The sequence below is a fragment of the Gadus macrocephalus genome, chromosome 5 (genome assembly GCF_031168955.1).
Source record: "Gadus macrocephalus chromosome 5, ASM3116895v1".
Classification (NCBI taxonomy): domain Eukaryota; kingdom Metazoa; phylum Chordata; class Actinopteri; order Gadiformes; family Gadidae; genus Gadus; species Gadus macrocephalus.
The window spans coordinates 1,885,637-1,903,223 of record NC_082386.1 but is presented as its reverse complement, the minus strand read 5'-3'; the positions used below and the strand labels follow the sequence as shown (position 1 = coordinate 1,903,223).

The 17,587-nt window shown below is 42.1% G+C and overlaps 1 protein-coding gene across 2 annotated transcripts in view; it reads right to left on the bottom strand.

Moving 5' to 3' along the window:
* atp10d (ATPase phospholipid transporting 10D) overlaps positions 1-17,587 on the bottom strand; it is a 56,823-nt gene that overhangs the window by 34,559 nt on the left and 4,677 nt on the right. The window contains exons 3-6 of one of the 2 annotated variants that reach the window (XM_060051132.1): positions 17,230-17,424; positions 16,512-16,716; positions 12,370-12,455; positions 11,985-12,091 (exon numbers count right to left, since the gene is read on the bottom strand). In XM_060051132.1, coding sequence (XP_059907115.1) covers positions 11,985-12,091; positions 12,370-12,455; positions 16,512-16,716; positions 17,230-17,424 — 593 coding nt within the window. The remainder of the gene's footprint in view (positions 1-11,984; positions 12,092-12,369; positions 12,456-16,511; positions 16,717-17,229; positions 17,425-17,587) is intronic. The other variant, XM_060051133.1, reaches the window with a different exon arrangement.

Genomic DNA, 17,587 nt, shown 5'->3' with positions numbered 1-17,587 from the left:
CAAGCACTTAACATACCTTAACCGATTGTTCCATACAAATTGTTTGTTAATGATTTAACAACTTCAACATCTGCTATTACAGTCGTTTTTTTGTGGGACTTGGGCCAATCTCGCATTTGCGAGTGAATATTTCGGCGTGCGAACGAGAAAAACAAAACAGGAGCACGCGTGCGAGTGACTTCTCCACAGCGCACTATCATGGACGCTGGAAGTGGGGGGGCTGGGGGGGCTGCAGCCCCCCCTGGTGGCGAGAGGCTGAATGTGAAATGCAAAAAAAAACGTGGAAATAAATAAATACATAAATATATCAGACTATTATTATACTATTGTCATTTTATTTACATAACTCAAACAACATATTTGACTATAAATGTCACAAGCATGATTTCGTTCACAAAATGTAGTCCCACAAACACAGCATAACGACCGTTTAAAGTGTTCTACTCTGGACGTCATCAACTAGGCTAGCACTAGCATTTTGAAAAGAGCTAAAAACAGAGCTAAAAAGTATGAGTCAGAAAATAATTTTGGATTTTTTCAAAGATCCTGTGGGTCATGGTTCCACCAAAAGGCAAAACACTACGAATGTAGAATGTGTCAGTATTCAAGTGTCTTTACCAGCATTACCATCAAAGGATCACCCCCCCAATCAGACCGGAGGAGAGCTTGGATGAGCCGGCGGCGAGTTTATTTTTTGCAGGGTGGTAGCGGGAAGCTCGTGAATATTCATGAGGGAACTCATCCCTCATTGGCTGGGACTTGGCTCGCTGGGACTTTGTCAGAGGGCTTGTGAAAACAGAGGGCTTGTGAAAATCACGAACGCAAATAAATGAAACGTTGTTATAAATCAACACAAATCATTGTATCAATAGTGTGACACATGTTATACTACAGTAGTTGTTTTTAGACGAGTTAGCATTACGAGCTAACGTTTGTTTTGGCACTTACAGAAAGGTAGCTAGAGTTGCCGTGTAGGAGGTGGATTGATAGGTGAAAATCAATATTAAAATTCATTTAGCCCTACGCGAAAATATTCTATGGATAGGCCTACCGATTTTATGGCCCTTCTTTCTATAATGTAATTGGTTGTGGGGTGTGGCAGAACCACTATAAACAAATATCAGAAATCATACGGTTTATTCTTATCCATCTACACCTAACCTCCAGCAAGACATGGATGGACAACAATTAGAAAAAAACAACTTGGAAACAATCACCAGCTACCGAAAGCACTTCGATGCACTATACATAACGTTATAAAATATAATAAATACAAAAAGGATTTACTACAGTAGCCCCCGTGACACATAACAGTTTCACAGGGGCTTTTAGACGAGTGAGCTAACGTTTGTACTTACAGAAAGGTAGCTATAGAGTTGCCGTGTAGTAGGTGGGTATCATGTGTCACATTATTCGTGTTGATTTATAACAACGTTTAATTCATTTGCGTTCGTGATTTTCACACAAGCCCTCTGACAAAGTCCCAGCGTAGCGAGCCAAGTCCCAGCCAACAAGTCCCATCCAATCAGGGATCAGTTCCCTCATGAATATTCACGAGCTTCCCGCTACCACCCTGCAAAAAAATATATCGCGAGCCGGCGATGCTAACTGCTGCGGCGCCGTCGGTGGATTCTGTTGCTGCTACTAGCGGGGAAGCTAGCACTAGCTACAGTCTGAGTGAGGAGCCTTTTCAGCCAAAAGATTTTTCGTTCCCAGCCAGGCGTTTTGCTAATGAAAACTTCTCCAGATAGCCTCATCTAGGCTATGTTACTTGTTCATAACACTGTCTAATGCATAATATCAGTACCTTGTGCGTGTAATTAAATATTTGAGGTCTTAATTAAAGACATATTCTGAGAAATACTTGCATTTCATGTGTGATTCAATGAAGCACATTCACAAGTTGGCCTTATGGTGTATTTCTAAAAACTCTGGTCTAATACAGGTTGGTTGTGATGACATCTCATTATAGCCTTTATCACATGATTACTAGGCATATAAATAACCAAGTGTAACACCCTATCGAGAACGTTATTTATTTATGTTTGACCTTTCGCATTATGACGTCATCGGAACGTTTCTCAGCCCCCCCAACTGTGAATTACTTCCAGCGTCCCTGCGCACTATATTGTGCGTTCACACACCAAACGCGAAGGGGCAAAACGATTCCATACAAAGCAGCGATTCCATTTGCATCGCGACACTTTTGCCCGGCACGGGCGAACGCGTTCACGTGGATTTCAGGTGGATTTGCAGCACGCCACTTTTGCTCGAGTTGAAATATTAAACTTTGCCGCGACATTCGCGTGATGACAGCCAATCAGCGTTCAACAGCGTGGTCACTGAGTGACGTGTGTAACGTAACAGCCAATCAGTTTTCAACCGGCAAACCGTTCCCTGCAGTGCAGTCCGGGGTGAACCGCAGCATGGAGGAGAAAGTGATTGTTGCCGTTTGCGACTCCCGAGCTCTATATAGAATAGTATATGATGTAATATAATTGTATTGCATAGATAATATCACGGCCAAAAGCTCTGTGCGCCTCTGGATGGACGTAGCACGGGGAGCGCTACGGGAGGGTTTAGCGGGTTGGTTTACCTACGTTGCTATGGGTACCAATCTTGTGTGTTCCAACGTTTATTAAATATCTAAATCGCTGTCTGATCAATACTTAATTCACTGCCTTTTCCGTGGTCATTACAATATTATGAATATACTGCGTGGAGAAAGTTAATGCTGTTACTGTAGTCGATAAAGTCTACAAATTCAACCCCCGACTGGTTGAAGGATTTCGGGTGGCTATTTTATGATGCTAAGTCTGTACATTTTGTAAGGAAGCCCCATCGGCAATGGCAGGCTCCTCTGTTTATAACGGGAACCCTAATCTGGAACGCGATGCTGTGGTGAAACACATTGAGTCCACTTGGCATTCTCGCTGTCCCGATTTCTATATAAATCGCACCCAGCCCAATAACTCCTGGTACGGTGGAAGCAGAAATTGGTGCTGTTTTGTGTAGCCTAAATTGAATCTTGTCTATTTATTTGTCTTAATTTTGCTTTAGTAAATTGGTGCTGTTGGTGTGTGCAATTTCTGCACGCTAATAAATGTTCTAAACCAAAACATATTGTGCCCCCATTTTTTTTTTCTGTGCTCCTAAATTTTTTAACTTAGGGGCACGAGTGATCCTGATTTTTTTTTTTAGTGTAGAGCCCTGTCTACACCACTAGCCATTGGTTTCTATGCATTCACTGATCATTACAGATGGGTTCGTTTTAAGCCATTGAATATAATTGCTCTGCCCTATAACACATTATAAGCTACACATGTTTGTTAAATTAGAAATATGGTCTGGGTCACATTAAAACAGTAACAGTTGTATAACAGTAATTATACAAACATTATACCAACATTGCAACAGGCAAGTTTATTCAAACATCACACTAACAAGAACACAATAAGAACAGTAACTAATAGTAAATAATAATAAAAAAGAGAAATGATTTAACAACACTGAACATACTGAACAGAGGCAGGGAAAAGGACAGAGGAAGAAGACTTGTCCGTTGTCACAGCATCAAGGTCCAACTGTAGAGATCAAGAAATGAAGAGGCATGAGGAGGAGTACAACAGAACACTGCTCTCTAGGAGATTGTTTACTGATGCAAACTAAATTGATGCAGTCTTAAAATTATGATTCTAATCCAGGTTTCTATTTCAGGAGAAAGAAATGGCTCATAATCGTTACAAAAAAAAAAAGCTTTATCATCGGCACTAGTGAGGATTAAAAAAAAACACTCTCTGTAAGTAACATACATATGTAAAACATTCGCGCATTTGCATGTATTAAGCAAGAAAAAGCCTTACCTCCAACAGCTGGTGTTATCTTTGCGGGAAAAGGGAAATGCGGAAGTGCCGAAGTGCTTCAGAAACTGCCGTAAAGCAGTACCTCTGACAGTATGACAATGTGTGAGGTTGTTGCATTTTTTTAACGCCTTTTTAGGCAAGGCAAGGCAAGGCAACTTTATTTATACTTTGCACTTTTCATACACAAGGCAGACTCAAAGTGCTTCACATATAAACATTGTCATACAATAAAATAAAATAGATAAGTAAAAGAAAACATATGCAAAGAAATGAGTAAAATAGAAAGTGCAATGTATTTAAGAGAAAATTAAATTGAAAGTTAAAAAGGCTTTTTAGTAAGTAAAATTGAAAGTGCAATGTATTTAAGATCAGATCAACAGTCTCTCTGGAACCCAAGTCGGGACTACAACCCGACCTAAAGGAACTTGGTCCTTTCTCTGGAACTCCAATCCAGATTCTAGGACTCTAACCCAGACAGAACTTGGAAACGTCTCCCACGGAGCTCGGTCTCAGAATTCCACCCACACACAAACTCAGGACTCTAACCCTTATACAAACACAAACTCAGGACTCTAACCCTTATACAAACAAACTCAGGACTCTAACCCTTACACAAATACAAACTCAGGACTCTTACCCGTTATACAAATACAAATTCAGGACTCTAACCCTTATACAAATACAAGTTCAGGACTCAAACCCTTATACAAACAAACTCAAGACTCTAACCCTTATACAAATACAAACTCAGGACTCTAACCCTTACACAAATACAAACTCAGGACTTTAACCCTTATACAAATACAAACTCAGGACTCTAACCCTTATACACCTCTTCTCAAAAGAGTTAAACACAATTCTTCGTATATTCAGTGATTATTGGTCTCAAACCCTTATCCTTACTCTCTGGTATCAGATCATGTATTTTTCTGGTAAAAATAGAAAATAAAGGGAAAGTTAAAAAGGCATTTTAGTAAAATAAAGGCAAAGTATTTAAGATTTAGCAGAAAGCTAAAGCAAACATAAAAGTCTTCAATCTTGTTTTAAAGGTGCTCAGAGTTGGGGCAAGTCTTAAATCCTCAGGGAGTTTATTCCAGCTATTTGTTGCATAGTAACTAAATCCTGCTTTCCCATGTTTCGTGTTTACTCTGGGGATAATTAACAGATTGGTCTCAGAAGATCTTAGTGTTCTAGAAGGCTTATGTAGTGTCAGTTAAATAGTTTGGGCCTAAACCATGTAGGGATTTATAGGTTAGCAACATGATTTTAAAATCAATGCTCTGACCTACAGGAAGCCAATGTAACGATTTAAGAATTGGTGTAATATGTTCAAATTTTTTGGTCTTTGTTAAAACTCTGGCAGCAGCATTCTGAACAAGCTGAAGCTTCCTTAGAGTTTGTTTTGGGAGACCTGTAAGGAGACAATTGCAGTAGTCAAGCTTACTAGTGATAAAGGCATGTACAAGTTTTTGTAAGTCTTCGGTGGACATGAAGCCCTCTAAGTCTTGCTACATTTTTAAGGTGATAATATGCAGATTTTGTAACTGATTTGATGTGACTTTCGAAATGTAAATCAAAATCCATGATAACCCCTAGATTTCTGGCTTTGATTGAGGTTTTCAGGGACAGAGAGTGAAGGTGTTGGGTTACTTTAAGCCTTTCCGTTTTAGCACCAAATACAATTATCTCGGTTTTATCCTCATTTAGATGAAGGAAATGTCGGCATATCCAGTCTTTCACTTGCTCAATGCACTGGCACAGCAGATCTATGGGCCGATAGTCATTTGGTGATAGCGATACATAGATTTGCGTGTCATCAGCATAGCAATGATGGTCAATATTGTTATTTTGCATGATTTGCCCTAGTGGGAGCATGTAGATGTTGAATAAAGAGGGTCCTAAGATCGAACCTTGTGGGACTCCACACATCACGTTGGTTGATTCTGATACAAAGTCGCCAATGGAAACAAAGTAGTTCCTATTTTGTAGGTAGGATCTGAACCAATTTAAGACTGTGCCTGAAAGCCCCACCCAGTTTTCTAACCTGTCCAAAAGTATTGTATGGTATACAGTATCGAATGCAGCACTGAGGTCTAGTAGCATTAGTATTGAGGTTTTGCCAGAGTCTGTGTTAAGACGGATGTCGTTTACAACTTTAATGAGGGCGGTCTCAGTGCTGTGCAGGGGTCGAAATCCTGATTGTAAGGTGTCATAGCAACCAGTTGATGCCAGGAAGTGATTAAGTTGCTGGAGGACAACTTTCTCAAGGATTTTACTTATGAAGGGTAGATTTGATATTGGTCTGTAGTTGTTAATAATAGAGGTATCTAGGCTCTGCTTTTTTAAAAGGGGTTTAATAACTGCAGTTTTCAGGGCTTTTAGGAAGTTGACTGACTGGAGAGAGTTGTTAACTATCTGCAATATGCCTATTGCTAGGCAGTCAAAAACATTCTTGAAGACGTTGGTAGGTAAAGAATCAAGGCAACAGGTGGATGGCTTTAGTTGTGTTACAGTTTCCACAAGAGTTTTAGAGTCTATAACATTAAAGCATGCCATCCCTGCCACGTTACTTTTGCCTGAACAGGGTGGTAGTCCAACATTTTTGTTTGAAGTGGAGATATTGATGGCTTGTCTGATGCCTTCAATTTTATCAGTATAAAAAGCTGCAAACTCATTGCATTTCTGCGTGGAATGGAGATCAGGTGGAATTTGTGTTGGGGGGTTGGTCAGTCTGTCAACAGTTGCAAATAGGGTTTTTGCATTATTAGTATTGGTTTTAATGATATTCGAGAAAAATGTTTCTCTAGCACTTTTTAAGTCTAAATTGTAGGCACGGAGGCTCTCTTTGTAGATATCATGGTGAATATGAAGTCTTGTTTTACGCTGGATGCGTTCAACCTTCCTGCATTATTTTTTCTGTGCTGTTACAGAAGCAGCTTTTCTCCAGGGTGCCTTTTGCTTTCCAGAAATCGTTTTAACCTTATAAGGTGCAATGACATCCATGACTTTCAAAATTTTCAAATTAAAGTTTTCTACAAGATCATCAGCAGAACATGGGTTGAGAGGTGGTAGTAAGGAGATGGTCTTTCTAAAAAGTACATAAGATTCTTCATTGATATACCGTTTTTTTACAGTATTTGATTTTGTCTGTATGTCGGGGATAAAATATATATTAAAGAAAACACAAAAGTGGTCAGACAAGGAAGGATCAGTCACAGAGAGATCAGAAACATTGAGGCCCTTTGTGATAACCAGGTCTAGAGTGTGCCCCTTACAATGAGTAGTCTCTTTCACATGTTGAGACAGTTCAAATGTGTCCAAAATGGTAAAAAGTTTTTTTGCACACTTGTCATTCAAATCATCAGTATGAAAATTGAAGTCACCAGTTATAACTAGACAGTCAAAGTCTGTGGAGATGCTAGACAATAAGTCTGTGAAGTCATCGAAAAAATGTGCAGAGTATGTGGGTGGCCTGTAAATAATCAATAGGAGAACTCTGGGGGAGCATTTCAATACAAAAAAGGTATTTGAATGATGGAAAATCACCAAATAACATCTGTTTCCCCTGAAAAACATTTTTAAATATAACAGCAACCCCTCCACCTCTTTTTCCAGATCTACATGCATCAAAAAAGTTATAGTTGGGAGGAGCTGTCTCTATCAGAACGGTTGCACTGTTATTTTGTCATTAACTAAAAATGATTTGTTATTAAGAGACCTAACATTAAGTAGACCCATCCTGATGGTGTTGTTGATAGGCTTTAAGGTTGTTTTTGGTTTGGAGGCTATATGTATGATATTTGTGAGGTTAGCAGTGTGTCTAAGTTTCCCTTTGTTTACTCTCTTAGTGGTTACAGCAGGAATGCAAAAGTTGCCATGTTTTGACATAGGCAACCTTGGGTTCAGCAGATTATGCAAAACGTCCTTTATACTTTGTCTACGGCTGAGCCCTTTTTTGTCTCAGTAATACTCAGGACTACTATCAGTACAGGGGGGGGGGGGGGGGGCTGGGGCTCCCTCCGCTTGGGTGTTATCAGCCTGTGGCCATGACGTGGCGATGCTATCATTGACACAGATGCAAGTTTGATGCCAACATATTCCAGTTTCTTAAATTCAGCTGGAAAACCGAAAAGGGAGGAGACAGTGGAGCTGGAGTTGTTGTTGTGGCTATCGGAGAGATGAGGCTGGAGGTCATCGTCGATGGGGGAGTGCAGAGGGGGGTGGCCGTTCCTCGCCAAGCCAGCATCAGCGATGGGGGAAGGCACGGTGTCCATGGTGTCGGGCAGGCTGTTGTCTCTCTTCAAGGTCTTTGGTCTGTCTGCTATCTGTGTGGCAGATAGTGGCAGAGTAGATGTGTCGGGGAGGCTGTAGTCTCGCTTCTTCTCAACCTGTGCTCTGATTGTGGCCTGTGCGTCAGACCATGGAGATTTGTGGGAAAGCGAAAAGAGAAGATTGTCCCTTAACAGTTTTGAGCCTGTTTGGGTGTAGGCCATCTGCTCTGAAAAGATATTTGCGCCCCCAGAACAAGTTGAAATTGTCAATAAAGCCCCTTCCTCTTTCATTGCAGACTCTGGAAAGCCATGTATTCAGTGCAAGTAGACGACTGAATCTGTTTATTCCCCTGTCAACTGCTGGTATGGGTCCACTGATGAATGACTTAATGTGTATTTTGTCCAGTGTATCCAACAGATCAGCGTAATCCCTCTTCAGAAGTTCTGACTGTTCTCTTTGAATATCATTAAGTCCTGCATGCACAATAATCTGTGAGATTTTGGGGTTTTCCAATATGATTGTGGCTAGTTTCTGGTTGATATCACTAACCATCACATCTGGGAAGTAGCATGTTTTGATCTTCTTACCGGTTATATCCTTGATGGTTGAGTCTCCTATAATCAGAGTGTCTGGTTCATCTGCTTTCTGTGAGATGGGCCCTTGTTGGCTTGAGGTGGCGGTGGTAGACGCATGCGCAGCTCGCCTCTGTGGCGACTGGTTCTTGTTCCATCTCTGACCGCACCGTCCGTCCGGACACATTTCGGGGCTCAGGGGTGCACGGGTGGCCGACGCATGCACAGCTCGCCTCTCTGGCGACGGGTTCATGGTCGGTCTCTGTCCCCACTGTTTGTCCGGACGCATCTCGGGGCTCAAGGGTGCATGGGTGGCAGGCGCGTTCGTTGGCTTTTGAAGTGGCAGGAACCGGTTCTTCAGCGGCAGGGTTAACTTCAGTGATGGGCTAATCTGGCTGATACATGCAACTTTAGTTTTGGGTAGCTTAGCATTTGGCGTTGAGTGAACTTGTTGATTCACTTGTTGATTCACTTTGGTATGTTGTTTTGGCTTAGCGCCAACTCCGTGCCAGTGAGATGCAGCTGGAACTGTCTCTCTCTTGTCCAGCTTCGGGAAGGATACAGTGTAGCTTTGATCATCTTGTTGTGTATTTGTCTGAGTTAGCTCAGCAAACTCACCCATCGGCACTGTATCCTGGAGAAGTCCTTTGCATTTTTCTAATGCTGCTAGTCTCGTTTCAAATAAAGCCACTGTCTGTCGCAGTTTGGTGCAGTCTGTGCATTTCCCAGTCTCCGTGCCTGAGATATCCGAGTATAGAGGCATGTTGGCGATAGGAAAGTCCAAGGCTTTTGCTGCGGTCTGATCCGGGAGTCATAAAAAGCCTAAATGTATTGTTCAATCGAGCAATGGAGGATCATGAAATAGAATAAAATAAAGTAGATCTGAACGATGAATTAAGTCGTTTTTTCCAATGCCTAGCGGCGCTTCGGGAAACATGACCTCTCTCTCTGCTGCCTCTTATCTTATCTTATCTGCGTGCCTTTTAGAACAGATACATGACCTTAAAAAATTCAATATTCAGCTGAGTTTATTATCTTAGCCCCTCCTTTTGAACGCAACTTTCAAATTACTAGACAAAAAATTACATCGTGAGAAAAGTGGATTCTGAAGATAAAACCCCATAGGCTCCCATTCATTCTGGACTCGCCTGTGAGCGCCCCGCGTGGACAGAGATTATTACTGCAACCAGTCCAGAAAACCGGAACTAACCAGCGAGTGCCCATTCTCCTCATATTAGACATTTTCTGACGAATGTATTAAATATGCAAATTTGATCGGACCTGACTGGAAAGTATTACCCGACACAGTGGTGGGTGAAGTGACACAATTCACCCGCCATCATACAAATCCACCCGCAAATGGCGTGTGGCAGGTGTTAATTTCCATCCCTGGTACCACCTCATAAAATATTTATACATACTACCATTATGACGATGTTATGAAATATAACAAAATACAGTAGCGTAGGCATGCCATATTCAGCTACGCACATCTCACGCAGGAGGTCAACTATTTCTTAAAACATTATTTACTGATAACTTTTGTCATCTGTACAAGGGCTAGCACTGGAACAAACTCCATCACACAACTCTCATACAACGCAAATGACCACAACTCGACCAACAATTTAAAGTGAAATATATGGATATCGGATGTTTAAACAGATATAACCTTGATTCAAAACCATGTAGGCTTTGCTTTCAATATATATATCTATAACATGGCTACCAAGAGCAGATTCTGCAGTATATCCATGCCAAATGTCAAAAATAAAATAAAGAAAAAATATATATTTCTAAAAAAGATTATTGGATGCATTGGTTTGAAGTAGAGCCTTACCAATATAGAATTTTTAAGGCCGATACCGATACGAATATTTTGTGATTTAAAAATCCAATATGCCGATATATATATATAAAAAAAAATCAAGAAACGCGCAACAAAACAAACACATTTCCCTAACATTGGTTATTTGTAGTTATCCTTTAAATCCTTTTCACTCTCAGCTAACACGTAACAACAGCAAAACTGGACATGGTAGTCATGAATTAAGTCATGCTTATCGACTTTAGAGAATTGATGGGGATGTTCTTTTAATTGTTATTCAAGCAATGTATGTCTCGTGACAGTTGCCAACTTACCATGAACACACTTGCACACATCAAGAACACCGATGATCTCCGTCGATCTCCGTCATTCACTCTGCCTAACTCTGGCTGAATCAGCGGGTTTGGACGTTAGAGCACCCTCTGGTGGACAAACTTTTTTCTTTTTTTTATATTCATTTATCGGCCATTATAAATGCTGATACCGAATAGTTTGAAAAATGCCTAATATCGGCTGATAATATCGGCCTGCCGATATATCGGTCGGGCTCTAGTTTGAAGTCTGCCTATCCAAACCGAGGCCTCTATCCAACGCAAGGCCAGGCTTGGGGTACACACATAATTTCTCAAAAGTCAATTTTGCCATGGACTGTTTGACTGTATACTTTATATATGCCACATAGGGAAGACTGATCCTTCTCAAAACATATGTGTCATGTGCCCTTGGCAATTCAAACGTCTGTGTAGTGTAGTCGTACAGCGTCAGCCACATGGCCGTGAGAGCGCTGGTTCCATTCTGCCTTGACAAAACTGATTACCAGACATGGCATGAAATCAAACAATGTTTACTATGAAGTATTCACTAGGCCTTTGTCACCATACTTGCCATACAGTAGGACCTTGTCATGGTTACTTGCAACTATATTTTGAACTTGTATTTATAGCCACGTTTAAACTGTGTAAAAGACTGTGTTAATTAACCAATTTAATTTATGCATACAACTATTGTGTGCTTTTTTTTTGATTTCGCAGTGGAATCTGTCCTAGACTCAATATCTCATAAAGGAATTACCACGACAGATATCCAGCTTGATTTTTTTTCAGAGCAACCAGTACGCACCTGCTTGGGTTTCAGTTGAGAAACTAATCAGACAAGTAAAAGCTTTCTTTACTGCAAAACAGCTTAAAGTATGCGTCCAGATCTAAATCTACATCCCTCAACCAACCAATGAGCAAAACCCCCATTGCATTCACGATGTATATCGCACTCAAACAAACTGAAACAAGCTAGGTGAATAAGGCCCAATGAGTTCAAGCCTATTAGACTTCTTCCTTTATCCCTATAGTGTGAACACTACATAGTACACTACTTAGAGAACAAGTAGAAGTAGTAAATAAAACCCGTTATGCCTCATGGAATAGCATTGAATAGGGCACTGATCAGGCTCACCAGCGTAGACGACGAGGCCGACAACGGTCTGCGTGTTGCGGACGGTACAGCTCCGCAGCAGAAGGTTGTCGTTGTGGAGACCAACGCGGACCTTACTGGAGTGCTCCCTGCCCATGGTGGAGGAGGGTCAGGACAGGAGAAAATGTACATAACACAATAAAACCTTGAAGAACTAATGTACCATTTGGAAGTTTAGGTAGTGTTTGTACGTTGGGCATATGTTCGGATACTACCTATATTGACTACTAGTTTTCCCTGAAGAAATTCTACATCACACACACACATTGAAATTTAAATACTTAAAACAAAATGTTTCAATACCGTAGCAAAAAGGTTATCAATGATCAATACACCTATACACGTTAGGACTTGAGTTAATACATACATGTAACCTCGAAACCGGCCCAGGTCATTATTAGGATTTTCACATTCAATACGACAATAGAAGCTCTCTGGAGTCAGCTCCGATCCCTGCGACACACACACACACACACACACACACACACACACACACACACACACACACACACACACACACACACACACACACACACACACACACACACACACACACACACACACACACACACACACACACACACACACACACAGTAAACAAGGATGCAGGTCACAAACAGAGCCAAAGCCACGTAACTTGAGCATTTGCATCAGAAACGTGTGGCCACAAATCATTGATACGGAAATACCAATTATAAACTCCCCAAATTAAGGAAAGAGGAAATTAATAATTTTGTTGCCAAGTAAATTAACACATCTTGAATTGTAATAAAACCATTTCAAATGGTTAATAGTTTTTAATAGTTAATAAATATTTAAATGATTAATTATCAGAAATACAGAAACACAGAACAGAAATATCTGATTTATTTCAAATTATGTTATTAAGGGTTAACAAGGTATGCATAAGGCATCAGAGAGCAATGTTCAATGAAATCCATAACCGGGCTCCAGAGTGAGCCTAATTTAGGCGCACATGCGCCTAGAATTCGGGGTAGTGCGACTGAAAATTTATCTGGTATAATTTAAACATTTTTTACAGAGCAGTCTATTCATAATATTGTATTGACCACGGAAGAGGCAGTGAATGAAGTATTGATTAGACAGCGATTTATTAGATACCTAATAAAGCGTTGGAACACGCAAGACCGGTAACCATAGCAACGCCGGTAAACAAACCCGCGAAGCCCAATCCAGGGGCCTGTACTATGCCGCGTTTCCACTGCAGGGTGCGGAATGGATCGGATCGCAAAGGTGCGGATCGGGTCGCGTTTCCACCGCCAAAAGTGGGCGTGTCCCGGAATTAGCCGTACCCGTTTTGGCCAGTTTTGGCCTCGTTTTCAGGACTCCTCCGTTGGGTACTGAAAACGAGACGAGACGCCTGAAAGGGTCCCGGGAAATTCTAGCTACACACCCCCTCCGTTGATTGGTCGACAGAATCATCACTTCCGGGTGACGCGGGGATAAAAACAAACAAACAGTAGCCTCGAGGTATTATTCTTTACAATTAACATGTCACGTAAAACGCTTGCTTGGGCGAACAAGGAGGTGGTGACGTTCGTCTGCATTCTTGGGGAGGAAGACGTTGTTTACGATGTTTACGTAGCTGCCGCGGCGATCGACATCCGGCCTACTACAAAGGGTACTGTCGGCAGTGGAAACGCAACCTCGGAACTGAGCTGGGCTATGCCGCCCCCTCCCTACCGCACCTTTGCGATCCGATCCGTTCCGCACCCTGCAGTGGAAACACGGCACTACAAAGCTCGATTAGAGGGTTAGCGAGGTATGTTGAGCTGAAAGCCTGGGTTAGCTGTACCACGAAAGTCGATCTCCTTAAGCGTCGCTGTATCACCATGGTGACTTACGCTCGCAACCAAACCTGGTCGGGAGCAGCTTTTCAGCTTTGTCTACCGGGAGATCGGCTACTTATATCGGCGTGCGCAGCTTTCTAGCCCCTCCTCCGATAATGGCGTCACCATTTGTGGGTGTTCCCGTGGACCTCGGCGCACTTATGCTGCGTTTTAATATCCATCCGTCTCGGAGGTCCGAGAACGTTGCCTAGCGACACACACAAACACGCCCCTTTTCCTCGGACGGCGAACTCGCCATCTCGGTTGAACTCAGCGGTGACCGAGCAAAATTCCGAAACAGAATTCAAGATGGCTGCGCCCATTGTGACTTGAAGTTTGAACTGTTTTCATTGTGCTTGGACCACTTTGGTGGTTTAAATGGCAATTGCAATCACTCGTATTACTGCATACCTTACTGCGTCCGTATCTCTGCCTATGGCCTATAGCCTACTTATTTTGGAGCGCCTGGTCTGCCAATGCTACCGCGACAACAGCTTTCCGGGTGGCGTCCATGTTTTCCTCCAATGACCAAGCGAAATAATAAAACGCTTGAAGTGTGAATTCTATGCCGAATAGAAGAGGTGGTGTAGTCCGTTTTAATCGACATGTATACACTTATTCCGAACAGATTGGGGTTTAACTTAGAGCAGCTGCAGTAGTTCGCCATTGGTCCACTGAGCTCCGTTGGTACTTTTATGCACACCGAACTTGACCGCTGTCAAAGAAAGTGGATTTATTGCCTGATTCACGTCTTTGTTCGTAAGTAGTCCGGTAAGCGTGTCCGGTTGCTAAGCGACGGGACATGGGTGTTTATTAATGACGTGTTCGCGTATCGTAGTGTCCGCACGCGTCCGAAATAACTGTAAATGAGTAGGCTACTACTAGTACTTTTGCAGGCAGAACGTTAAAATACTTCTTAACTTAGAGAGACCACTCTCTCCCACCAGTCTTGGCTGCGGACTCGCATTCAAATTCCTCTTGTTTGCGGCGGAGGCGGAGGTAAATATAAAGATCGGACATGCTGTCCTCCTTCTTAATTGAAGGAGCAGGCAGAGAAAGCTCTCTCCTGCTGTGCTTTCATTAAAATCAAATTCACAATGCCAAATAGTGATAAGACGTCCATTATGTCGCCACCGGTCCAGAGATGTGTCAGGCGAGAGACATAACGGACACTTATGTTACTGCCATGTATACAGTAGGGGATCACATTTTAGGAACAGATCTATTCCGCATAGAAATCTATGCGGATCAGATGTGCCATGTAAACGCGGCTAGTGTTGCGCAGTGTGTCTGTGTTTCAAGTTCGAAGGTGGCCCCGCACGTTCAACGTACATTAACCTATAGTCATTGACAACCGTGTTGTCCATTATCCTTTATATAACCGCTATGTCAGTGACACAATTAGGCCGAGGCATTTTTTATTCTACAAATTCATATTATAGCTGTGAGAATTGTTAAGAAAAATCACCTCCATAGTCGGAAAAAGAAATCATAGGCTAGATTCACCTGAAATTATTCAAATGGGTGCTCACAACTTACCACATTGAATAATATTTTTATATTTATTTTTGACTTGGCCCCATGTTCGTAGGAGCAAACATGGGGCCCCACATATATGGGGGTAAAAGGGATGATGATACATAATATTTTTTAGACAATATGCAGAATCTTATCACTTACGAATTAACCCGGTCGGCTATTTTTTGCCAGCACGCCACCCTAGCCATATTATGGGCAACCGTGTTCCCCTTGGCTGTCATTTGAACTTTGAATTCCTCGTAGGAGTTCATAATAATACACTGCTCGCCTTGGATGAAATACACCGCTCTCGCGCGATATATTTTGCATAAGGGTGAGTCAAATGACGCGAGAAACGCCCCTTTTATATGAATGCACATTGAACCTAAAGCTGAAAACCTGGTTCAATTAATTTACTCTAAAGTGAGCGTCGTGGTACCATTTAAATCTGATTGCGAGTTGCGGCTCTGTCGAGCCAGATTTTCCCAAAAAAGCCTGGGTATGTTCAGCGAGGTTCGTGGTATACCCCCCAGGTCTTACTGAAGGCATTTATTTAATGGTCAAAATATTATTATCAGTGGCGTAAATAATCGACGTGCAGCTGCCCGGGGGCCCAGACGCTGTCACCCCCCCCGTCAACAACTTAGCGCAAGGCAGGCACGGTCCAACGCCCCCCCCCTCTCAACATCTCACAACTTGGGTGCACCATAAATACGTGCTGGTGCACCCAAATTAAAAATGTAGGTGCACCAGTGCACCCAAGGAAAAAGTTAGTCTGGAGCCCTGCATAACATTGGACAAGTCATTTCAGTTTATTGATTTCCTTTTATTCCTTCAACATGATTTAAACTTTAGGAATATATTGACTCTACTGGCTAAGTAATCAAGCGGGTAACCATTGATAAAGGACATATTGACCATCAATACATTGTCTGCAGATGGTATTCAAAGCATATCTGAGCATGATGACAGACAATTATATCGGAGAATATTGGGAGATGAGGGATATGTTCGCAGAGGGAGTCCCAGTGAAGAGTATGTAGACAAAGATTATCAAACGCTTTATGATGAACTGTGGACTGATACCAGTGGAACTAACACTGGTATGGTATGGTAACACGCTGCTCCAGATGCACCCTACCTGCAGGGGGAGGTCTGAGACTACCCGTCTCTGTTTGAGGTTGGTCTCCCCGTCGAGGTTTGCCGTCTCGATGTAACAGATGCCTCGCGGGTCCGACGAGTACAGCAGCAACACATCGGCTGGAATGATCTCGTTGCAGGACAGGCGAATAAAGTCTCCCACCCGGACATCCTGCCAGTGTTGGTCAATGTAGGCTTTCTGCTTACTATGCCAAGAATACAGAGAAGAGCCGCATCAGTCCAACAATATGTGGAGGTAAAGCACATCACGTCATTGTATTTACCTGAACACATGAGGACATCCAACGTGGCATTTGTGAGGGTTAAGAGAGGGATTGGCCTCTTTTAGGTTAGACCGGTCAAACATTGAGGATCAAAACCTCTAAACGCAATCTTTGTGTAGTGCTCAGCGATAAAAAAAATAACAAAATTAGTGCAGCATATTTATAAATGAAAAATAATGAAAAAAACCAACACGTTTAATGATTTCCTTTATTTGTCAGGATTTATAAAAAAACATATTCTTAACCGAAAATGCGGGATGGACTTATATATGTTTCAGTGTGGTTCTGATTCTTGCCTTTGGACTGGACAGCCCCTTTGGTTAATAAACGCTAACATATTCTTTATCTAGTTCTATAAATTGAGTCATGTAGATTTTTTTTCCTTTTATAAATGAAAATAGAACATCAACCAGTCTATCAGTCGTCCTCCATCACCTGCAGTAGACGCGCACCAGGCTGTGGTTGACAGTCTTGTCGAACAGGTAGCGCCGGTAGTCCTCCAGAGCGTCTTTGAAGGCGATGGCAATGAGGACCACCAGCAGAGGCACCATGGTGATCTCCTTTTGGAAGGCCTCCACCGCCGGCACCCAGTTCAGCAGCACCAGAAACAGGAAGTACAGGTTTGCCACCCTGCATAGGAGAAGAACATTGATTCATTGAAGGTAACATATCCTTCTTGAGTTTCAATGTACAAAAGCAAAGAATCGAAGGTGTAATGTACAGGGTTAAGGTAAGACATTCTGTCACATTGACGCTCACTTTAAACTAAAGCTAGCTGGTAATTGCAAACCCT